The sequence below is a fragment of the Ranitomeya variabilis genome, chromosome 2 (assembly GCF_051348905.1).
Source record: "Ranitomeya variabilis isolate aRanVar5 chromosome 2, aRanVar5.hap1, whole genome shotgun sequence".
Lineage (NCBI taxonomy): Eukaryota > Metazoa > Chordata > Amphibia > Anura > Dendrobatidae > Ranitomeya > Ranitomeya variabilis.
In genome coordinates this window covers 235566704-235590745 of record NC_135233.1, presented here as the reverse complement: position 1 = coordinate 235590745, position 24042 = coordinate 235566704, and the positions used below count along the sequence as shown (strand labels likewise).

The 24042-nt window shown below is 47.6% G+C and overlaps 1 protein-coding gene and 1 long non-coding RNA gene across 6 annotated transcripts in view; one reads left to right on the top strand and one right to left on the bottom strand.

Annotated features, from left to right (window-relative positions):
- Nucleotides 1-399, bottom strand: part of LOC143805156 (uncharacterized) — a 56669-nt gene extending 56270 nt beyond the window's left edge. Inside the window, exon 1 of the long non-coding RNA XR_013221183.1 lies at nt 262-399. This is a non-coding gene — a long non-coding RNA (uncharacterized LOC143805156). The remainder of the gene's footprint in view (nt 1-261) is intronic.
- On the top strand, nt 241-12982 carry HDAC6 (histone deacetylase 6). 5 transcript variants are annotated; one of them, XM_077284092.1, is made up of 29 exons: nt 241-359; nt 667-790; nt 962-1084; nt 2241-2326; nt 2967-3051; nt 3130-3170; nt 3255-3351; nt 4698-4795; nt 5211-5315; nt 5390-5458; nt 5723-5849; nt 6201-6266; nt 6369-6428; nt 6515-6604; nt 7351-7457; nt 7655-7722; nt 7906-8095; nt 8173-8301; nt 8486-8654; nt 8758-8900; nt 9360-9428; nt 9506-9698; nt 9789-9938; nt 10146-10320; nt 10387-10925; nt 11351-11440; nt 11518-11664; nt 11974-12102; nt 12310-12982. In XM_077284092.1, the coding sequence occupies exons 2-29, from the start codon at nt 719-721 to the stop codon at nt 12373-12375; spliced, it is 3483 nt and encodes a 1160-aa protein (XP_077140207.1). In that variant the 5' UTR covers nt 241-359; nt 667-718; the 3' UTR covers nt 12376-12982. The 5 variants fall into 5 exon arrangements, with proteins under 5 accessions (XP_077140207.1, XP_077140204.1, XP_077140206.1 ...); XM_077284089.1 differs by having other exon boundaries at nt 959-1084; XM_077284091.1 differs by lacking the exon at nt 241-359 and adding an exon at nt 365-502.
- Nucleotides 12983-24042: the final 11060 nt, after the last annotated feature.

Below are 24042 nucleotides of genomic sequence, written 5' to 3'. Positions count from 1 at the left end.
AACACATGTAGTAATATATGAGGTCACCTGATAAATATAACACATGTAGTAATATATGAGGTCACCTGATAAATATAACACATGTAGTAATATATGAGGTCACCTGATAATATAATAATACATGTAGTAATATATGAGGTCACCTGATAATATAATACCACATGTAGTAATATTTCAGGTCACATGATATATCATAACACATCACACAATAAGACGCATAATAATAACATTTGGGAGTTATCAGCATCTGCGTGACGTCACCTTAGCACGGGGAGGGGGTGTGGTGTGTAATGTATCACGTGGTCTGGAAGTGACGTCATCTATCCGGGAGCCCGGAGCGGAGTACTTTGAAACTGTCGGTTAGTAGTGAGTGCGCAGTACCTAGCAGCGGCCGCCGGGATCCGCACTGCTGTCCCGCCCTGCCCCGGGCCGCGGTACACACCTGACTGCAGGACGGTGGTGTCTGCGCAGCCCTAATGTTAGGCTGTGGCGGAGCGGCAGGGTAAAGCATGGGGGACAGTAGCCTGTTGGAGAGGCGCACACTGGGCTCATGAGCGCCGGCTGTGTGCCCGTTGTACAGGGGAGCGGGACACGGTCCATCAGTCCGGCAGCTGACGAGCCGCATTCCTCCGGCCTCCTGACCCGTCTCCGCGCTCTGTCCTGCAGGTCCCACGGGCTGTGACGTCGTGTCCTCGGCTTCCTACATGACGAGGAGACCATGTCCTCTCCCCGAGATCAGACGGCACCCAGAGGACGAGGAACAGTGGGCTCCCCCGGGCCCTCCAGCTCGGTACGTCCGCTCTTCATGCCGTATAGCGAGGGTCCCGCTACCAGGGGTCGCTGAGGTGCACTGTATGGCAGCACAGCTTACTACCGTGTGTGCTGGTGTGTAGTGTCTGCGCTCTCCCCTGTACACGGACGGAGCCTCACTCACCTCTTCACTGACTTCATTTCCTAGAAGAAGCCTGGAAAGAAGGGGCAGCCGTCCCCCACCGGGGGTCCTGGTCTACAGGAGGTAAAGAAGAGGGGCTACCGCATGAGGAAGACCCCTGAGAGACAGCTCTGTGACCAGCTGGATGGACTGGTGAGGGACAAAACAGATATATACCGTACTTATAGTGCGTGAAGTCAGTATATACAGACATAAGTTAGATCCCCTGTTACACCCCAGAGCTGCACTCACTATTCTGCTGGTACAGTCACTGTGTACATACATACATTACTGATCCTGAGTTACATCCTGTATTATACTCCAGAGCTGCACTCACTATTCTGCTGGTACAGTCACTGTGTACATACATACATTACTTTTCCTGAGTTACATCCTGTATTATACCCCAGAGCTGCACTCACTATTCTGCTGGTGCAGTCACTGTGTACACACATTACATTACTGATCCTGTACTGATCCAGAATTACATCCTGTATTAATACTCCAGAGCTGCACTCACTATTCTGCTGGTGCAGTCACTGTGTACATACATTACATTACTGTTCCTGAGTTACATCCTGTATTATACTCCAGAGCTGCACTCACTATTCTGCTGGTGCAGTCACTCTGCACATACATTACATTACTGATGCTGTACTGATCCTGAGTTACATCCTGTATTATACTCCAGAGCTGCACTCACTATTCTGCTGGTGCAGTCACTGTGTACATACATTACATTACTGATCCTGAGTTACATCCTGTATTATACTCCAGAGCTGCACTCACTATTCTGCTGGTGCAGTCACTGTGTACATACATTACATTACTGATCCTGAGTTACATCCTGTATTATACTCCAGAGCTGCACTCACTATTCTGCTGGTGCAGTCACTCTGCACATACATTACATTACTGATCCTGTACTGATCCTGAGTTACACCCTGTATTATACTCCAGAGCTGCACTCACTAGTCTGCCACTGCAGTCACTTTTCGTTAGGCTTGAGAGATGAAATGTTCTGTATATTGCATATTGTCTGCACGGTGCTTTCTCTGGTGATTTCCATGAGTCATAGAACTGACCATTTTATATAAGCTTATCTAAGTTGTTACAGCCTCATCTGACTAAACACTTGCTGTTTCCAAAAACAACTAGCAGAATGAGTGCAGCTCTGGAATAAAACACAGGATGTAACTCTGTACAGGATTGGAAATGTAGGAATAGTATCAGCTCAGTGGAGCCCCCTAGGTTATCTGATTACCTTACATGTTCATGTCTTCTAAATATTTCTTCTTTTCCCTCCCAGCACCTGGGCACAGAGTCTCCTGCAGTAGGAACAGGCCTGGTTTATGACGACCGAATGACTCAATTCTTCTGTCTCTGGGATGATACGTAATATTCTGCGCTGGATTTTATTTCTTTTCATTTTATCGCTATGTTGTTCTTAGATTCAACATTTTACAGGACTGAATCTTTTAATATGTCTATATGGATGGAGAGGTCTGTTCTTCTGATTCACAAATGCAAGTCACCTGCATAGCCGTTTTGTCTGCAGCCACCACTAGGGGGAGCTCCCTATATACAGAGATACATGATATTCTGCATGCAGTCACCACTAGGGGGAAGCTCCCTGTATACAGAGATACATAAGATTCTGTCTGCAGTCACCACTAGGGGGAGCTCCCTGTATACAGAGATACATAAGATTCTGTCTGCAGACACCACTAGGGGGAGCTCCCTGTATACAGAGATACATAAGATTCTGTCTGCAGACACCACTAGGGGGAGCTCCCTGTATACAGAGATACATAAGATTCTGTCTGCAAACACCACTAGGCGGAGCTCCCTGTACTGTATACAGAGATACATAAGATTATGTCTGCAGACACCAGTAGGGGGAGCTCACACTGAATGCTACATTATCATTGAGTTCAGTGTGTAATTATTATACAGTTTGCTCCCCCTAGTGGAGTACACGGACAAAATTTCATCTATATACTTTTTTCCATGCATTTTACTCCTGTTTTACCAGGTTTCCTGAGTGTCCTGCTCGTCTTTTGGCTGTGAAGGAGAAACTGGTGGAGTATGGACTGTTGGAGCGCTGCACGTCGGTGCCGGTGAGTGGTGATGTCTGGCCAGTGAGGTTCAATTAGAAAGAAAGAGACATGACAGTGACCAAGTGACTATCTCTGCAGGCGCGGGAAGCATCGGAGGAGGAGCTCCTGCTGGCTCACAGGTACGAGATAAGTGATTCTTGCCAATCTAAGAACAAAGGAAACTGAAGGATGAATTTTATTTTTTCCTGTCTATTAATTTTCAGCAAAGAATATGTAGAGTTAATGAAATCCACACAGAAAATGAAAGAGGAAGAGCTGCGAGCACTATCAGACAAATATGACTCGGTCTACCTGCACCCGGTGAGTCTCCGTCTACTTCATATATAATGGTAAATTCACAAAATTCCTGTATTATTCTCCAGAGCTGCACTCACTATTCTGCTGGTGCAGTCACTGTGTACATACATTACATTACTGATCCTGTACTGATCCTGAGTTACATCCTGTATTATACCCCAGAGCTGCACTCACTATTCTGCTGGTGCAGTCACTGTGTACATACATTACTGATCCTGATTTACATCATGTATTATACCCCAGAGCTGCACTCACTATTCTGCTGTTGCAATCATACAGTCTGCTGGTGTGTACATACATTTCATTACTGATCCTGTTCTGATCCTGAGTTATATTATTTATTATTATTAATTTATATTAATTCCATGGTGCTGTACATGAGAAAGGGGTTACATACAGAGTTACAGATATAGTTTACAGTAAACATGTTTACAGTGACAGACTGGTACAGAGGGGAGAGGACCCTGTCCTTGCGGACTTACATTCTATGGGATAGTGGGGAAGAGACAGAAGGTAGGGGGCGAGGCGATGGTGATACGGTGGCTCTGGCAATGGAGAGGCTCTGGCGATGGCGAGGCGGCAATCCTTATATCCTGTATTATACTCTCCAGAGCCGCACTCACTATACTCTCCAGAGCTGCACTCACTATTCTGCTGGTGCAGTCACTATGTACATACATTACATTACTGATCCTGAGTTACATCCTGTATTATATCCAGAGCTGCACTCACTATTCTGCTGGTGCAGTCACTGTGTGCATACATTACATTACTGATCATGTACTGATCTTGTGTTACATCCTGTATTATACCCCAGAGCTGCACTCACTATTCTGCTGGTGCAGTCACTATGTACATAAATTACATTACTGATCCTGAGTTACATAGTGTATTATATCCAGAGCTGCACTCACTATTCTGCTGGTGCAGTCACTGTGTGCATACATTACATTACTGATCTTGTGTTACATCCTGTATTATACCCCAGAGCTGCACTCACTATTCTGCTGGTGCAGTCACTGTGTACATACATTACATTACATTACTTATCCTGTACTGATCCTGAGTTACATCCTTTATTATACCCCAGAGCTGCACTCACTATTCTGCTGGTGCAGTCACTGTGTACATACATTACATTACTGATCCCGTACTGATCCTGAGTTACATCCTGTATTATACTGCAGAGCTGCACTCCCTATTCTGCTGGTGCAGTCACTGTGTACATACATTACTGATCATGAGTTACATCCTGTATTGTACTCAAGAGCTGCGCTCCTCATTCTTCAGTCTTACTCTCCAGTGTAGTGAGCCTCCTATAATTAGTGCTCTTCTGATTTAACCCTTAGCTGTCTTTCTCCGCTTCCCGTGTGGCCGCCGGGTCGGTGCTGCAGTTAGTGGATAAGGTGGTGAGCCGGGAGATCCGTAACGGTTTGGCGGTAGTGCGGTAAGCCATGATGATGTACTATGTGTAGTATTAGTGGTGGAGAATACACTCCTCCCCCTGGGAAGCCATTAATAAAGGGGATCATGTGAAGGCTGCCTCCTCTGTGGCGCCATCTCTGTGGTCACAGCCTGCACACAAACTCCGCGTTGTCACATTGTGATCCCATCTACTGTCTGCAGGTGATGACGTATACGGAGTGGAATAACAACTACTCAGGGCTTGTTTGTAGTCTGTAACCATGGCGACACATAGGTCTGCAGCGGGGCTGTATACACACAACTGTTTGTTTTATTACTGTAGGCTTTATTTTGTCAGAGTTGCTCCATTTTTCATTTTGGATCATGACAGCAATAAAAATGTTGGGTTCAAAAGTAAGTACACCCCTTACAAATATGTCTGCTTTCCCTTTTCACAGTCCCCCCGGGCACCACGCCTTCAGGGACCAGATGAACGGTTACTGCATGTTTAACCAGCTGGCCATTGCTGCTAGATACGCTCAGCACCAGCACGGGGTGAAGCGGTGAGTGCAGGGAGGCTTGGTGACCCTCAGACCTTGTCCCCAGCCGTCACTCTGACCTGTGTTCTCCTCTGCAGGGTCCTTATTGTGGACTGGGACGTTCATCATGGACAAGGCACGCAGTTTATATTTGAGGACGACCCCAGGTGTGTGTATATGGCTGGGTGTTATTTCATTGACCACCACTAGAGGGAGCTGGCTGCATACTGTTTACACACAGAGGTGAATGGTGACACTGTATACAGGCTGCTCCGGAGCTCCCCCCAGTGGTGGCTGCAGACACAGAAGTGTATTCTGTAACCCTTTGTCTGTGCTGGGACTGGAGCATAATGACCTCCATATTTTGGCCAAATCAAGGACGTTTAGTCTGAATTGTCCCTTCCTGACTTCATGTCTCGTCCTCCGTTTAGTGTCCTTTATTTTTCTATCCATCGCTATGAAAATGGAGAATATTGGCCGCATCTGGCGGAGTCTTCTAGCACTGCTGTGGGGAAGAAGAGGGGCGAGCAATATAACATAAATGTGCCGTGGAATAAGGTATGAATGAGGCTTCGGTCACAATTGAGCATTTTGCTATTGACAGGGATGCCCTTAGACGGGTTATCGTTAAAATAGGGTATCAATATCCCGTGGGTAAGGGTCCTACCTCCACCCTCGCCGCAGTTCAACTGAGCATGTGACAGCGAGCAGCTGGTTCCCCTTCATTGTGCCGGACGCACAGCGCCCTAATGTTAGTAGTGGCCTTGCCTGGTACTGCATCTCAGTGTTATGGGACTGTCTGCAGTACCAGAGCCTTCAGCACAGGAGCACCGCTGTTGTTCAGCCAGGAGCTGGCCCTCTGACATGACCATGCTCATCCCACCCCTTAATGCTTTGTGTACCCCACAGACCAGAATGAGTGACGCAGATTTCATCACAGCCTTCCTGCACCTCCTCCTGCCAGTCTCCTACGAGGTTGGTACATAGGAATGGAGGGTTTAAAACTAATGTAATTAAGTTTCAATGGACAACTTTTTTTTTTTTTTTTTTTCCCCCAAATTTTTATTTTTTTTGTAGTTCCAGCCTCAGCTTGTGTTGGTCGCAGCCGGATACGACTCAGTCGTTGGAGATCCGAAGGTAATGATGGGCAAGATGGTGCAAACTCATTGTAGTGGTGTCCTGGGGCTGGTGATTTATATTGTAATACTTTGTATCTCCCACAGGGGGAGATGTCCGCCACCCCAGCATGCTTCGCACACCTCACCCACATGCTCATGTGTATGGCTGAAGGAAGACTTGTGCTCGCTCTGGAGGTGAGAAATGGTAGAGACACAGTGTTTGCCCAAAGTCAGCACTCCCAGCAAGCTAATGGGTATCAGCAGAACAGTGAGTGCAGCTCTGGAGTATAATACAGGATGTAACTCAGGATCAGTACAGGATCAGTAATGCAATGTATGTACACAGTGACTGCACCAGCAGAATAGTGAGTGCAGCTCTGGAGTATAATACAGGATGTAACTCAGGATCAGTACAGGATAAGTAATGTACTGTATGTACACAGTGACTGCACCAGCAGAATAGTGAGTGCAGCTCTGGAGTATAATACAGGATGTAACTCAGGATCAGTAATGTAATGTATGTACACAGTGACTGCACCAGCAGAATAGTGAGTGCAGCTCTGGGGTATAATACAGGATGTAACTCAGGATCAGTACAAGGATCAGTAATGTAATGTATGTACACAGTGACTGCACCAGCAGAATAGTGAGTGCAGCTCTGGAGTATAATACAGGATATAACTCAGGATCAGTACAGGATCAGTAATGTAATGTATGTACACAGTGACTGCACCAGCAGAATAGTGAGTGCAGCTCTGGGGTATAATACAGGATGTAACACAGGATCAGTACAGGATAAGTAATGTAATGTATGTACACAGTGACTCCGCCAGCAGAATAGGGAGTGCAGCTCTGGTGTATAGTTCTGAATAGGTAATGTGATGGATTACCATGGTGACGTTTTGCTTGCTGTAGATCTTTTGGTCCGTTCTTCTTCACAGGGAGGTTACAACCATCGTTCCCTGGCAGAAGGTGCCTGCTCCTCATTGAAGATTCTGCTCGGGGACCCGTGCCCGCTCCTGCGTCTGCCTTTCACACCCTGCGAGAGGTGAGCAGTTTTGTGTACAGGGTGATTTATCCCACCTGTAGAGATAAGCGTTTAGGAGATGCTTTAGGACCCTCTTCTCTCAGGGACCAGTCAGGTATTGTATGATCTTGTGATTATCACGCCCCCATACAGATCAGGTGACGGGTGTGGGAGCGGGGCATCTGCTGACAGTCTCTGATAACCTTTGATTTCCACAGTGCTCTGGACTCCATTTCTGGTGCCATCTCTGTCCACAGGAAGTACTGGCGGTGTCTGCAGGGTCAGGGTAAGTTACCTTTGCCTTTACGGGGGCCTGTGATTTTGCGAAGAGGGTATCAATCATTCTGAGCACGTCCGTGTTTCGGAGATGTAGTTGTCCCTCTCCTTTGTCCCCTGCCGTTACCCGTGTATCCAGCCAGAATGGCTCCTCCACCATTATCGTTGTCATATTTCTTCATTGCTGCTCTAGATTTAACCTTAAACCTGGAGACTGGAAATAATAAAGTGACCACAGAGGAAAAGAGTGTTGCGGAGTCAGGAGAAGACCTGGCGGTGACGCTAGATGCTGCCATGCGGGAAGTGATGAGGAAGCTCCCGGTGTCGCGCACTGGGCTGGTGTACGACGAGCAGATGATGGAGCACTACAACATGTGGGACAGGTGAAGTGATGCCATGATGTGCTGCACACTCCACCCCTGTGATCGCCACCATGTTTAAGGTCGTCCTTTTTTTCCAGCGGTCACCCTGAGCTCCCGCAGAGAATTGCTCGGATATTCAAGCGGCACAAAGAGATGGGGCTGGTAGATCGCTGCACGCGGCTTCCACATCGCATGGCTACTACTAAGGAGCTACAGATGTGCCATAGGTAGGTGCATGGCGACCTACTGGTATCGTGCATTAAAGGGAAACTGTCAGCAAGAAGGATAGATGCATAGTAATGTGAAGCTCTGTCCTACTATGCTTCCTGTAATGAGATTATTGGGCGTCCGCCTGCAGGGAACCCACTGGTCGGGCATTTAAGGTTCACGTTTTCTGTCCTTACCCTGCAGCCTCTCTTACATTCAGAAGATTGAGGAAAGCTCTCGAATGAAACCGAGGGACCTGCACAAGGCGGGCTCCGAGTACAACTCTATCTACATCAACAACAGGTCCTATCACAGCGCCTGCCTGGCTGCGGGCTCCACGTTCAGTGTGGTGGAGGCCGTAGTAAACGGGGAGGTGAGACCCTGACTCCATGTCCATAATATGCACCTCCGCTGGTCCCCTTCCCCGTCACCCCTGGTGGCTGCCCCCTCTGCATCACGTATTGCTTTGTGTACAGGTCCAAAATGGAGTTTGCATAGTCCGCCCTCCCGGGCACCATGCCGAGCCGGGCGCCGCATGTGGGTTTTGCTTCTTTAACAATGTTGCCTTGGCGGCTCGATACGCCCAAAGTCTGCAGAGCCCTTCAGAGCCTCCGCTAAGGTAAGGTCTAAGGGCTTAACATAGGTTTTATGTAACTAAGGCTTAGAGGGGAGGTTTTCAGAGTGGCCCCTTGCAGAATGCCTGCGGCGTACCACTCACTCCCTGGCAGTGCCCACACCAGTCAGGCGGTAATAGTTTTACATTGCAGCTTTTCAGATGAATGGTGGACCTTGTGGAACGAGTACTGCCCGTTCATGCATTACACAGGCAGCCCATTGATTTCAATGAGATCTGTGTAACACCATATCATACCTGTGGGGGCAGTGCAGGCAAACTGCATACTTGCTGACTGGCAAAGGTGATGCTGTACATTAGACAAGCACACCTCCAGCAAAAAGTGATTTATTTTTTTTATGTGGAGAATCTCTTTAAGCTTTTATTTATCTAAATCCAAACCTCCCTTTAATTGTCATTCATTACAGTATTACCGCTCCTAAAAGGATTGATCTCTCCTTTCAGGGTGATGATTCTGGACTGGGACATCCACCACGGAAACGGGATTCAGCACATGTTCGAAGACGACCCGAAGTGAGTTGTGGCCCTGCTGTCCAGCGCTCAGCGTAGGTCTCTACACCTGAGATTCACCGTTTGTTACCCTCCGCCAGCGTCCTGTACGTGTCGCTCCACCGCTACGATGACGGCACGTTCTTCCCACGCTCTGAGGACGCCGCGTTCAACATGGTCGGGAGCGGCCCAGGCGAAGGGTTCAACGTGAACATCCCCTGGAATGGTGGAAAGATGGGCGACGTGGAGTACCTTCTGGCCTTCCACAGGATTGTCATGCCCATCGCTTACGAGGTGAGGAAGAACAATGGCCGGAGGAAGGTACAAACTGTTATCACAAATTTTCTGATAAGAGTTCACATCTTCCCCCTCCTTCATCTTCAGTTCAACCCACAACTTGTTTTGGTCTCTGCGGGATTTGATGCCGCCCGAGGAGACCCGCTCGGAGGCTGCCGCGTCAGTCCGGAGGGCTATGCCCACATGACGCATCTACTGATGGGCCTGGCTGGGGGCAAAGTGGTGCTAGTGCTTGAGGTAAGTGCTCGGCCAATGGAAATCCTCAATGATCATCACTGCAAGAAAAGCAGCGATCCTCTGGCACTAAGTGTTCAGTTTCCCTGCAGCACCACCACAGGAGAAGTGTGGTATTACACTAGTCCTATTAACGAATTAGACCTGCAGAGTCCCCCATAGCTGTATGGAGTAGGGGGTCCGCAACCCTTATTAACTTTCTGCTTTTAGGGTGGATACAACCTGACATCCATCTCTGACTCCATGTCTATGTGTACCCGAACGCTGTTGGGTGATCCTCCTCCCACCATATCTGACCTGCACGCCCCACGTCCTGCTGCCCTACGTGCCATCTCCAGTGTGCTGGGGGTGCATCAGAAGTATTGGCGTTCCCTGCGGATAAATGGTGAGTGATGGGGAGAGGGAGGACCAAATTGGAACATTAATACCGTGCGTTCTGGTGTCTTTTCAGCTGGACCTTCTGTGCCATCCAAGGCAGAGGTCCTGTCACCACGTAAGGACATGGAGCCCGGACTATCGTCACCCCAGCATGGCAGTCTTGGAAAGCAGATTGTGTCGGATCTGGAGGACTTCCAACAAGAACAGTCACCATTGATGGTCGGAGGTGGTTCACCAAGAGGCAGGACTGCTGTAATCCAGGATGCAGACACCAGGACAAAGGAGAAGCTCGGAGGGGACATTGTAGCGTCTATGAAGGTGGGTCCTGTCTCCAGTCCTGCTCTTCAGGAACGACGGGACGAGGAGGACAAGAACATGGAAGCAGGGCCTGATCAGTCCTATGATGGAGACACTCTGGAGCTGGTCATAGAGCTGCACGTATCCGACAAGACACCAGAGAAGCAGAGGTCCACGCCTGCAGCCGGGGGCTCAGTGGAGGATCTCTTAAGAAACTTGCACCTGGGAGATGTCAAGTCTCCTGATGGTGACAGCTCGCCGGCTGGAGGTGCGAGGAAGAAGACCTCAATGGGGAGACAGTCAGCAGGAGCACAGGTACAGTCCGCCCATGTGGAGGTGGTAGGGTGGCCCCATAGTCACCTGCATTGTGCACCAAGGTATCTGGAGTCTGTGGACTGCATAGATCTCGCCATGCAATGTGCATTAATTGACCAATTCCCTTTAAGTAATGGATATCCCCTTTAAGAACTAGTTCCGAAGTGAGAGGCTTCACAGTACAGGGGTGAGCCTCCATCACTCTCCTCCAGGCATATTGTAGGTATGCGGCTCCACATTCATCCTTCATGTGCATAAGTCCACGTGGGCGCCCTCCTGCTTCTGACAACTGTATTGAGGATCCATAAATGCGGCTCAGATCAGTTGTCAGATGGCAATTTACCCTTAGTTCTGCCTCTTGGGGTCGCTCACCCCGCACATACATTGAGGATATAACTTCTCACTACTGCGTCCATTCTCTCCAGTCTGCAGGTAAGGCGCCGCTCTCTGACTCTGCCGGGGGAGACCGTTTCCCGTCCTATGAAGCAGACGCGGACCTGTGCCCCGAATTCTCTGTAAGTTGGGATCTGTCTGGTATTTGGTACCACCGCTGGGAAAGCCGCTGGGTCACACAACCTCTCTTTGTTGGCAGGGGGAGCTGTTCTCTGTGACGCCCCTGCCTTGGTGTCCTCACCTGGAGTCAGTGCGTGCGCTGCCCCCTGGTGGACTGGACGTGACGGAGCCGTGCGCAGTGTGCGGCACACAGATGGAGAACTGGATCTGTCTCACATGTTACCAGGTGAGTGTTAATGGCATTTCCAAAGCTGAGACTACATCCTGACCCTTAGTGCTCACAGCTGAGGGTTTGCTACAGTTGTTTCCAAAGGAGAAAATCCTCTGAGCTTAATAAACGAATCTCGGTAGTTAGTTACAGTGTGTCGGGGCTAGACCTTGGCTGGGTGAGAACTGGTGAACAAAGAGACCACGTCCATTGACAGCAAGCAGAGATTTAGATTCAGACTTGCAGAATTTTTTAGCAAATAATGATGGAGGATGAGAAGGTGCCGAGGGTCCGGGCGGGCGTTTCTCACCGTTGTGCGCCCTGCAGGTCCTGTGCGGAAGGTACGTCTCGCAGCATATGATGACTCACGGAGCCTCGTCCGGCCACAGCATGGTGCTGAGCTTCTCCGACCTCTCCGTCTGGTGCTACGGCTGTGACGCCTACATCCACAATGAGGTGAGTGGCCCTGGGGGGCTATTCTAATTGTGGGGGGAGATAAGCAGCTGCCACAGGCGACTGGCTCCGCTGATCCTGTGTAGAATCATTGGGTCGGATAGGTTACAGCACACCGACGCTGTGACGGCTCCTGCACCTGTGTCACCTTCACATGAAGCCGTTCACTGACCGCAAGCTCTGAGTAGCTCTTGTCTTTGTTTCCTGCAGGTTCTCATTCCAGCAAAGCAATCCGCCTACCACTGCAAGTTTGGGGAGGAAATGCCCGGAGCGTAAAGCAGATGGCAAGCAGCGGTCAGGAGGGGCCACCGCCAATCACTGTGTACCCCACCACCACCCTCCTTATTAGCTCCTTGCTATACAGAGGAGTTTAACTATTCACTTATCTGTCCAGATACTGAAATCTTGCCTCAAACTGTTTGAAAAGTTCTGCATCTTTGTAATATGCTTGCTGTCGGTGAATGGCAGTCAGACACTGAGAAACGTTAAATACCTATTATTTCATACAGCTGAGGGTTTGTTACAGTGCCATGTAATCTGCACAATCCAAGGTCCATTTTACAAACTTTCCCTGCACTGATACACTGTAACAAACTGTCAGCGCTGGAGGGAGATCTGTGCTGCTTAATGTGTTTAGTGCACAAGGACTGGAGAAAATTGGCAAACCTTCTTCTGGGATTTAACAAAAAAAGGCAGTCACTGACAGCAAGCAGAGATTGTGATAATGGAAAGGAGCTGATACCTTAATATGCCCTTTAAAGAGGCAGGTGTCATATACCTGTCATCATAGACGTCAGCTGGGCGTCGTGGTATGATGCTGACCCTCCCCCGTCTGTGTCCTTTATGGTTATTTAATAAATTTATAAGTTTAATCAAACACAAAGTGACGCTGTCGTGTATTACTGACCCTGTACTCGGAGGAGCCACCCCTGTGTTATAGCCTACCACAACCACTAGATGGTGCTGATCCTGTTCTAGAAGAGGCTGCACCAGGATGTCGGCGCTGCCTGTGTGGCTGCAGGTGCAGAGCTCAGTGGACGTTCCCTGTGATATTGCTCTATGATGGGTCCGGTGTACGTGTGCCACTTCTTCCTTCCTCTTACGCAACTCTACAAGCCTGGATGTTAGGTAATGGAGATTTCAATCCGCCATAACATTAAAACCACTAACAGGTGACGGAAAAAGCGATGCCAAGTAGGAAAACTGAGCAATGGACAAGGGCCAAAGTGAGACAAACTGGGTGAGAGCATCTCCAAAACAGCAGCTATTGAGGAGTGTTCCCTGCATACCGGGGAGGACCTTGTGGAGAGTTCCCGTTACAGAACGGGTTTTGTGGGGTGTTCCTGGTATACAGCAGGTGTTGTGGGGTTGTCCCTGTATACTGTGAGCGGTGTGTGTTCCTGGTATACAACGGATATTGTGGAGTATTCCTGGCATACCGTGGGTCTTGTGGAGTGTTCTCAGGAAATGAGAGCTTGCATGGTGTCCCTGATATACAGTAGATATTGTAGGGTATTACCGGTATACAACAGGTCTTGTGGGCTACTCCTGGTTTATTGCAGTTGTTGTGGGGGTGTTCCCGGTATACGGCGGGTCTTGTGGGGTGTTACCGGTGGATCTTTAGGGATGTTCCTAGTATATGTCAGCTGGTGTGGGGTGTTACCGGTATATGGTGGGTCTTGTGCTGTTCCCCATATACGGCGCGTCTTCTGGGGCAGGTTGTTCCCAGTGTATGGCGCATCTTGTGGGGCGGGCCGTTCCCCGTATATGACGTGTCTTGTGGGGTGTTTCTGGTATACAGTGGGGCTTGTGGGATGTTCTCAGTATATGGCAGATCTTGTGGGGCTGTTCCCGGTATACGGCGGGTCTTGTGGTACAGGGGCTGTTCCCGGTATACGGCGGGTCTTGTGGTACAGGGGCTGTTCCCGGTATACGGTGGGTCTTGTGGTACAGGGGCTGTTCCCGGTATACAGTGGGTCTTGTGGGCTGTTCCCATATATGGCACAACTTGTGGGGCTGTTCCCGGTATACAGTGGGTCTTGTGGGCTGTTCCCGGTATACGGCACATCTTGTGGGGTTGTTCCTGGTATACGGTGCGGCTTGTAGGGCTGTCCTCAGGAAATGGCGGGGCTTGTGGGGTGTTGCTAGCTATGGCGAATCTGTCTGCTATGGCTAGTATCGGCCAAAAGCAAACCACAGCAGGACAACAGAGTGACCGTCGTGGCCCCGTTCAGCCCACAGAGGCACCATTGTCTATAATGGAGCAGCATTACCTGACTAATCCAGACAAGATGCTGAAATAACCTGATCCCATCAGTCCCCGGCGGCTCAGCGCAGAGATCAGGCCATATACAGGCAGCTTTAGGAGGGTGCCGTGACTCTGTGCCCTGGTGATATAAAGGGTCTCTATCCCATAAATATCTGCCCTCAGATAACACTGGCAATTGTAAAGAGAAGCGCAGTCACCGCTCCCCTCTGCTGTTCCTTGTAGTAGTTACAGGATGGTTCCTACCTGGCAGCACTCTGGGTCTGGACACCCATCTTCCCTGCAGCCCAGTAAGGCCTGACTCCATGGCTTCTGTCATGTGCACTAGAAATCTGTTGTGATGAGCAATCCACCGCCAGATCGACAATATCCGCCCCATCGTCCTGCAGAGTAATGGGAGGACGTTACATCCACATGCTTTTCATGAGCTATGGACATTGATGTGATGGGTGAACAGGCCGGGAAGTGTTGTTGAGGGAGGATCTAAAGTGATCCTTCACGGTTGACTCAGTGATTTTCAAAATGATCTACAGTGTTGCTGGCAACTGAAAATGACCAGACGGAGACGTCTCTGGGGGATCGAGCAGATCTCTAGCCCCCGTTTATTATGTATCACTTTTCATAATCATAGAAGTCATACTTCAACCAATCAGCATAAGAACACGCTCACAGTTCTTAACCTATAAGAATGCAGGAACAGTCTGTATGTCAAAGTCTCGTAGAACAATACACCTTCACTCTCATGTCCTGTCCAGGTTGAAACAATCAAGGTCTCATAACAGCTGTGAACTTTTACCTAGTAACAAAAATTTATCTCAAATCAGCAAGATAGTCGAAAAGCACAAAATGAAGCCTGCTTTAATTTTTCTTAGTTTAACCCTTCACATTCCCCCTAGATAAATTTTGTTAACTAATATGCATCATCAGAGGTACTATCCCGAGCTATAAGCTCGAGGGGTACGGTCTTCACATGACTGGTGCCATGTTACCAGCCATGGCTGTTGCGGCGCACCCGTCCCCCCTGTATGCTACAATTTACGAATAACAATTTTTGATGACGGTGCAGGAGGTCTTTCGAAGGTAGCCATGTGCTTGGCTTCAACATCTTCATCAGATAACTTTGTGAAATCAGTGTAGAGAAGAGCGGGGGTGGCAACGCTTTTGGTATCCTCATTAGTTGTCTTAGTGCAGAATTTCCTAATACATACAGAAATACACCAAAGAACAAGTTTTAGTATTACTTGTATGACAAGGATAAAGGCAGCGATGTGCAACTTTGCAAGATTCCAGCTATCCAGCCCCCAAGTCCCTTAAACCAATTGGCTGGATTAAGAAAGGAGAAGGTGTCTGCCCACCAACTGTCCTTATTACGGTCATTGTCTTTATCATATTGATCTGAGTCTTTGAATATCCTCTAACTATAGCTTCATAGTGCTATTGGGATCTATATAATGACAGCAAGTGGGTCCAGTAACCTGACACATACCACCATGTGCTGCTGTTAAATAATCCAGTATGTTGATTAGTGACTATGATAAGTTGGTTTTGGACAGCAACAGTAGTATTAAGTATATCCAATATATCCCAAATTTGATCATCCATATAGTCTGTGGCCCTAACCAATTTATCCCACATTTGTGTAATCATAGGGTAAAGGAAAATAGAACTGACAATTTTATTGGCTATACCCATCTGTACTACTAATCTTTCATGATATTGTACAAACTTATTACTCAAGGATATTGGGGAATTTAGGCTGTCCCATGCGGTTACCAGTATTATTATATGGAAATACAAAAACCGAAACATTATGCCCCTTTATCTGCTACTAGTCTGTTTAACCAGCTTGCAGTGCGATGCGCGGATCCACGTCGGCCTTCCTTCCAGTTTCACTGATGTAGGAGTAATAAGGAGGACCTGATAGGGACCATCATACAAGGGTTCTAGTCCGTGTTTTCTGACATGCCTTTTCACAACCACAAAATCACCAGTCTTCAAGTTGTGACAAGTATCAGTCTCTGTTGAATCTGGAAGGGAAGAAGAAACTAGAGCACGGGTGTTGGCAAGATTTTTACGAAGCTGAATAACATATTGAACAGCACGGTCTGTTTCCTCTGACAACTGCCGAGGCTGGAAATTTGCAACTGGGGGCCTAGCACCAAACAATATCTCATATGGGGACAGGCCATATTTTGCAATAGGGGTAGTACGAATGTGGTATAGTACAATGGGTCGGAGCTCTGGCCATGGAGTCGTAGTCTCCGGCATCATTTTGGTCAATTGTCCCTTCAGTGTGCCGTTCAGCCTCTCAACTTTCCCACTGGATTGTGGATGGTACGGAGTATGGAGGGCTACAGTGGATCCAAGCATTGTCAGAACCTCCTGATACACGTGAGAAGAAAAGGCCGGGCCTTGGTCACTTTCAACGACTTCTGGAACACCATATCTGCATATGACTTCCATCACCAGTTTCTTCGCTGTAGTTTTTGCAGTCATGTTGGTAACGGGGAATAATTCCGGCCAACTGGAGAACATGTCGACAATGTAAGTGAATGCAAACAGAAACTGGCACTCTGGGTGTAATGGAATGCTGAAGAAGGCATTGGCAAGGTCCATGACTTTGAACCAAGCAGCGTCTTAAGGTATCTGGGACAAAAGAGTATGTGGATTAGGCACCACCGGAGTTTCCAGAACAGTAGCTGCATTAACTGCCCATAGATCTTGTACCAGCCGGTACACAGGGGGTTGGCCGGGTGGGGTATTTTTCTTAATAGGAAACAAGGGCGTGTTACATGGGGAAACACAGGGTACCAGGGCACCATTATCGAGTAACGTTTGTATTTGCCCCTTGAGGCCCCGCTCCTGATCATGTTTCAAAGGGTATTGATGGACTTTGAGAAAAGGGGCACCAGGTTTGAGAAACACTTTGAGGGGGTGGATCTGGGCCTATCAGGGCCATCATAACCGTGGGACGGGCATGTAGGATACAGATTTCCTCATTGTGTTCATCTGCATAGGGGTTATATAATGTAAGGACCATCTGATCATCATCTTGGAATTGTATTCTGGAGCGGAACTGTGATAATAAATCTGCCCCCAGTAAATTTACCGGACATGTGGGAGAGATTAGGAACTGGGCCGTAACCTCACGGAAGGGTCCCACAGGGATGGGTTTTGTAAGAGTATGTTTATTGGGTCTGCCATCTACTCCAATTAAAACAAGCTCTTGGTCTGAGAATTGACATGGCGGGGCTGGGGAGTGAGATTCCCAGACATAGGGTTAAAAGGGATATTGGAGTATGGGACTGGATTTGTGTACGGTGGGGAGGGCAGGAGCTGGAGTCTACTGCTGCTGCTGCCAGGCTACTGATAAGGAATGAGCTGTGTCCTTGTAGCTGGGGTGGGGGCTGAGGTTGGAGCGGGAATCGCTGTGGCTACTGGTTTAACCTTTGCCTTTCCTACTGATGCAGAGTGGGGTAAGTTCTTCTGAAAACTTTACTATTTTCAATGCATCATCCGGAGTGGAAGTCTCGATGTCAGGTCTAACTGAAATTATTGCCTCTTTCAATTCAGATTTAAGGCCGGACATTAACTCCTTCACCCCAAAGCCTGTTTTCACCTAAGTGACACGGCCAATTTTTACAATTCTGACCACTGTCACTTTATGAGGTCATAACTCTGAAACGCTTCAACGGATCCTGGTGATTCTGAGATTGTTTTCTCGTGACATATTGTACTTTATGATAGTGGTAAAACTTCTTCGATATGACTTGCATTTATTTGTGAAAAAAACAGGAATTTTTCGAAAATTATGAAAATTTAGCAATTTTCAAATTTTTCGTTTTTATGCCCTTAAATTAGAGAGTTATATCACATAATATAGTTAATAAACAACATTTCCCACATGTCTGCTTTACATCAGCACAATTTTGGAGACATAATTTTTTTTTGTTAGGGAGTTATAAGGGTTAAAAGTTGACCAGCGATTTCTCATTTTTGCAACAAAATTTGCAAAACCATTTTTTTTACGGACCACCTCACACTTGAAGTGACTTTGAGGGGTCTATATGACAGAAAATGCCCAAAAGTGACACCATTCTAAAAACTGCACCCCTCAAGGTACTCAAAACCACATTCAAAAAGTTTATTAACCCTTCAGGTGCTTCACAGGAATTTTTTGAATGTTTAAAAAAAATTGAACATTTAACTTTTTTTTCACAAAATTTTTACTTCAGATCCAATTTGTTTTATTTTACCAAGGGTAACAGGAGAAATTGGACCAAAAAAGTCGTTGTACAATTTGTCCTGAGTACGCCGATACCCCACATGTTGGGGTAAACCATTGATTGGGCACATGGCAGAGCTCGGAAGGGAAGGAGCGCCGTTTGACTTTTCAATGCAAAATTGGCTGGAATTGAGATCGGAACCCATGTCGTGTTTGGAGAGCCCCTGACGTGCCTAAACAGTGGAAACCCCCACAAGTGACACCATTTTGGAAAGTAGACCCTCTAAGGAACTAATCTAGATGTGTGGTGAGCACTTTGAACCTCCAAGTGCTTCACAGAAGTTTATAATGTAGAGCCGTAAAAAAAAATTAATATTAATTTTCACAAAAAATGATCTTTTTGCCCCAAATTTTTTATTTTCCCAAGGGTAACAGGATAAATTGGACCCCAAAAGTTGTTGTGCAATTTGTCCTGAGTACGCTGATACTTCATATATGGGGATAAACCACTGTTTGGGCGCATGGCAGAGCTCGGAAGGGAAGGAGCGCCATTTGACTTTTCAATGCAAAATTGGCTGGAATTGAGATTGGAACCCATGTCGTGTTTGGAGAGCCCCTGACGTGCCTAAACAGTGGAAACCCCCACAACTGACACCATTTTGGAAAGAAGACCCCCTAAGGAACTTATTTAGATGTGTGGTGAGCACTTTTAACCCCCAATTGTTTCACTAAAGTTTAGAATGTAGTGCTGTGAAAATGAAAAAATCATTTTTTCTTTACACAAAATGATGTTTTAGCCCGCAATTTTTTTTCCCCCAAGGGTAACAGGAGAAATTGGACCACAAAAGTTATTGTCCAATTTGTCCTGAGTACGCTGATACCCCATACATTGGGGGGAACCACTGTTTGGGCGCACGGCAGAGCTCGGAAGGGTAGGAGCGCCGTTTGAAATGCAGACTTAGATGGATTGGTCTGCAGGTGTCATGTTGCATTTGCAGAGCCCCTGATGTACCTAAACAGTAGAAACCCCCCACAAGTGACCCCATATTGGAAACTAGACCCCCCACGGAACTTATCTAGATGTGTTGTGAGAACTTTGAACCAACAAGTGTTTCACTACAGTTTATCACGCAGAGCCGTGAAAATAAAAAATATTTTTTTTTCCACGAAAATTATATTTTAGCCCCCACGTTTTTATTTTCCCAAGGGTAACAGGAGAAATTGGACAACAAAAGTTGTTGTCCAATTTGTCCTGAGTATGCTGATACCCCATATATGGGGGGGAACCACTGTTTGGGCGCTCGGGAGAGCTCGGAAGGGAAGGAGCGCCGTTTGAAATGCAGACTTAGGCTACGTTCACATTTGCGGTGTGCGCCGCAGCGTCGCCGCCGCAACGCACAGCGCAAATGTGAACACATGCACAACGCTGCTTTTTGCGCCGCATGCGTCCTTTTTTCCATTGATTTTGGACGCAGCAAAAATGCAACTTGCTGCGTCCTCTGCGCCCCGACGCGGGCGCCGCAGGGACGCATGCGGCGCAAAAAGCAAGTGCACCGCATGTCCATGCGCCCCCATGTTAAATATAGGGGCGCATGATGCATGCGGCGCCGCTGCGGTGCGCGACGCTGCGGCGCTAGCCGCGAATGTGAACGTAGCCTTAGATGGATTGGTCTGCAGGTGTCATGTTGCATTTGCAGAGCCCCTGATGTACCTAAACAGTAGAAACCCCCCACAAGTGACCCCATATTGAAAACTAGACCCCCCACGGAATTTATCTAGATGTGTTGTGAGAACTTTGAACCCCCAAGTGTTTCACTACAGTTTATAACGCAGAGCCGCGAAAATAAAAAATATTTTTTTTTCCACGAAAATTATATTTTCCCGTTTTTATTTTCCCAAGGGTAACAGGACAAATTGGACCCCAAAAGTTGTTGTCCAACTTGTCCTGAGAACGCTGATACCCCATATGTTGGGGGGAACCACTGTTTGGGCGCACAGGAAAACTCGGAAGGGAAGGAGCACTGTTTTAGTTTTTCAAAGCAGAATTGGCTGGAATTGAGATCGGACGCCATGTCACGTTTGGAGAGCCCCTGATGTGCCTAAACAGTGAAAACTCCCCAATTCTAACTGAAACCCTAACCCCAGCCCTAACCCCAGCCCTAACCCTAGCCCTAACCCCAACCCTAACCCTAGCCCTAACCCTAGCGCTACTTTCACACTAGCGTTTTTTTGCATACGTCGCAATGCGTCGTTTTGGCGAAAAAACGCATCCTGCAAAGTCATCTGCAGGATGCGTTTTTTCCCCATAGACTAACATTAGCGACGTATTGACAGACGCCGCAAGCGTCGTGCGACGGTTGCGTCGTGTTGTGGCGGACCGCCGGCAGCAAAAAACGTTACATGTAACTTTTTTTGTGCCGACGGTCCACCATTTTCGACCGCGCATGCGCGACTGGAACTCCGCCCCCACCTCCCCGCACCTCACAATGGGGCAGCGGATGCGTGGAAAAACATCATCCGCTGCCCCCGTTGTGCGGCGCTTGCACAGTATGCGTCGGTATGTCGGGCCGACGCAGCGCGACGGCCCCGTACCGACGCTAGTGTGAAAGTAGCCTAACGGGAAAATGGAAATAAATATATTTTTTTACATTTTATTATTTTTCCCTAACTAAGCAGGTGATGAAGGGGGATTTGATTTACTTTTATAGCGTTTTTTGGGCGGATTTTTATGGTTGGCAGCCGTCACACACTAAAAGACGCTTTTTATTGCAAAAAATAGTTTTTGCATCACCACATTTTGAGAGCTATAATTTTTCCATATTTTGGTCCACAGAGTCATGTGAGATCTTGTTTTTTGCGGGACGAGTTGACGTTTTTATTGATACCATTTTCGGGTACATGACATTTTTTGATCGCTTTTTATTCCGATTTTTGGGAGGCGGAATGAACAAAAACCAGCAATTCCTGAAATTCTTTTAGGGGGGGCGTTTATACCGTTCCGCGTTTGGTAAAAAGGATAAAGCAGTTTTATTCTTCGGGTCAGTACGATTACAGCGATACCTCATTTATGTAATTTTTTTATGTTTTGGCGCTTTTACACAATAAAAACTATTTTATATAAAAAAATAATTGTTTTTGCATCGCTTTATTCTGAGGACTATAACTTTTTTATTTTTCTGCTGATGATGCTGTATGGCGGCTTTTTTTTGCGGGACAAGATGACGTTTTCAGCGGTACCATGGTTATTTATATCCGTCTTTTTGATCGCGTGTTATTCCACTTTTTGTTTGGCGGTATGAGAATAAAGCGTTTTTTGCCTCGTTTTTTTTTTTTTTCTTTTTACGGTGTTCACTGAAGGGGTTAACTAGTGATATAGTTTTATAGGTGGGGTCGTTACGGACGCGGCGATACTAAATATGTGTACTTTTATTGTGTGATTTTTTTTTTATTTAGATAAAGAAATGTATTTATGGGAATATTTTTTTTTTTCTTCTTTATTTAGGAATTTATTTATTTTTTTTTCTTTTACACATGTGGAAAATTTTTTTTTTTACTTTGTCCCAGGGGGGGACATCACAGATCGGTGATCTGACAGCGTGCACAGCACTCTGTCAGATCACCGATGTGACAGGCACATTGCAGAGGCTTGCCGGCGCCTGCTATGAGGATTCTCAGCAGACGCCGGCAAGCAGGGTCATCTCATGACCCGGAAGGAGTCCCACGGCCATCTTGGATCCGGGGACTCCTTCCAGGTCACCGGAGCAGCGCGATCTCATCGCGTTGCTCCGGTGGGAGAGTGCAGGGAGCCCCCGTCCCTGCGCGATCCCCCTCTATGCCGCTGTCACTATTGACAGCGGCATCAGAGGGGTTAAATGCCCGCGGTCGGCGATAGCGCCGATCGTGGGCATTGCTACGGGGTGTCAGCTGTCATATACAGCTGACACCCGCACCCGATCACCGCGGCGCTCAGCGCGAGACCGCGGTGATCGATGCGCCGTACTAGTACTGCGGCTGGCACTAATGCAGTGCCGGCAGCGCCGTACTAGTACGGCGCATGGCACGAAGGGGTTAAAGCTGCCACAAAAATGTGTGAATGGGCTTTATTTTACAATGAGAATCCCAGATCTTTAAATACTACCGTAAGACGCCCATAAAACTTCTCGGCAGTCCAGGATATATTGGTTTCTTGGGGCTAAGGGGCATAGAGCTTACAGTCGGGAGAAGAGGCTTAATTTCCCGGGGAGGGACCATATCATCTAACAGGGAGCCCCCTGTCCCAAATTATAATTTTTAACTGTTTGTCTTTCTGGCACATTACCCTCAAGCACTTTCTCAATTCCTTCCTGCAAAGCAAAACACCAGCCACTTTCTCAGTCTTTGTCATAGAAGTAGACAGCTTTCCTTTTTCAACGTAACGGTAACAAAAACAATCAGAACTCACTTCTCAACCTCTGTTGATCCTCAATTTGCTATATATATCAATCACTCAACTTGAAGCAGATTAATCTTTTACCAATCTTTCAATCACACTGATAACCAAACAATCGCAAGTTTCCTTCTAAAACTAGGCACTATATTTCACTTTCAACTTCAACTTACAATATTTCTGTCTACTTCAATACAGTACTGTTGCTTTAAAAAAAACACAGATCTCCCAGCGCGTGTTACACCAAGGACAGAATATACAGAGAATCTTGAGCGCAGCTACGTGCCCCCTCCCATCCAAGACTTCAGCGGAGATAAAAATTCACCGCATTCCTCAACACAGAAAGGAGAAAGCAATTGCGCAGCTGTTACAACTGCCCCTCCCATCAGATTTTTAGAAATTTTACACAGAAACAGAATACAGCAGTTCTCAGACTTAAAGGGCCACTGTCACCCCCTCCAGCCATTATAAACTAAAAGAGCCACCTTGTGCAGCAGTAATGCTGCAGTCTAACAAGGTGGCTCTTTTAGTTTTTGTTTCTGTTATTCCCACAATAAATGTATTTATAATTTCGCTGAAATACCTCTTTGTACCTGGAGGCGGGTCTGAAGCCTCCTCTTAGAAGCGCCCAACTGCCGTCAGTCATCTCTTGTGTAGATTTTCGCCGCCCCCTCAGCGCTGTTATTGTGTGAATTCCGGCGCCTGCGCTCTGCTCTTATGCCTTGCGCAGGCGCATAGAGCATTTGCCGTCCTAGCGCTGGTGCCGGGTTCCGTTCTGCGCCTGTGCGGGCAGTGCGGCCACCCTGTTACTGAATCCCCGCCCTGCACTGTATTATGCACAGTGCGGGGCTGGGATTCCTGGGCATGCGCACTGCGCTTGTCAGACGCTCCACAGGTCCCCCGCCTTTCAGCGTTGTTCTGTGCGGCTGTTCCAAACGCCGGCAAGGATACCTGTATATTCCGGCAACGCTGAAAGGTGGGGGACCTGGGGAGCATCTGACGCATCCTACCCATCTTCGATCACCT

Bases quoted from the DNA above. Each gene is read 5' to 3' on its own strand.
- HDAC6 (XM_077284089.1), top strand. From the start codon at position 719: ATGTCCTCTCCCCGAGATCAGACGGCACCCAGAGGACGAGGAACAGTG. The intron at 8,096-8,172 runs GTGAAGTGATGC...CTTTTTTTCCAG, and splicing joins CACTACAACATGTGGGACAG to CGGTCACCCTGAGCTCCCGC. The intron at 8,302-8,485 runs GTAGGTGCATGG...CTTACCCTGCAG, and splicing joins GAGCTACAGATGTGCCATAG to CCTCTCTTACATTCAGAAGA.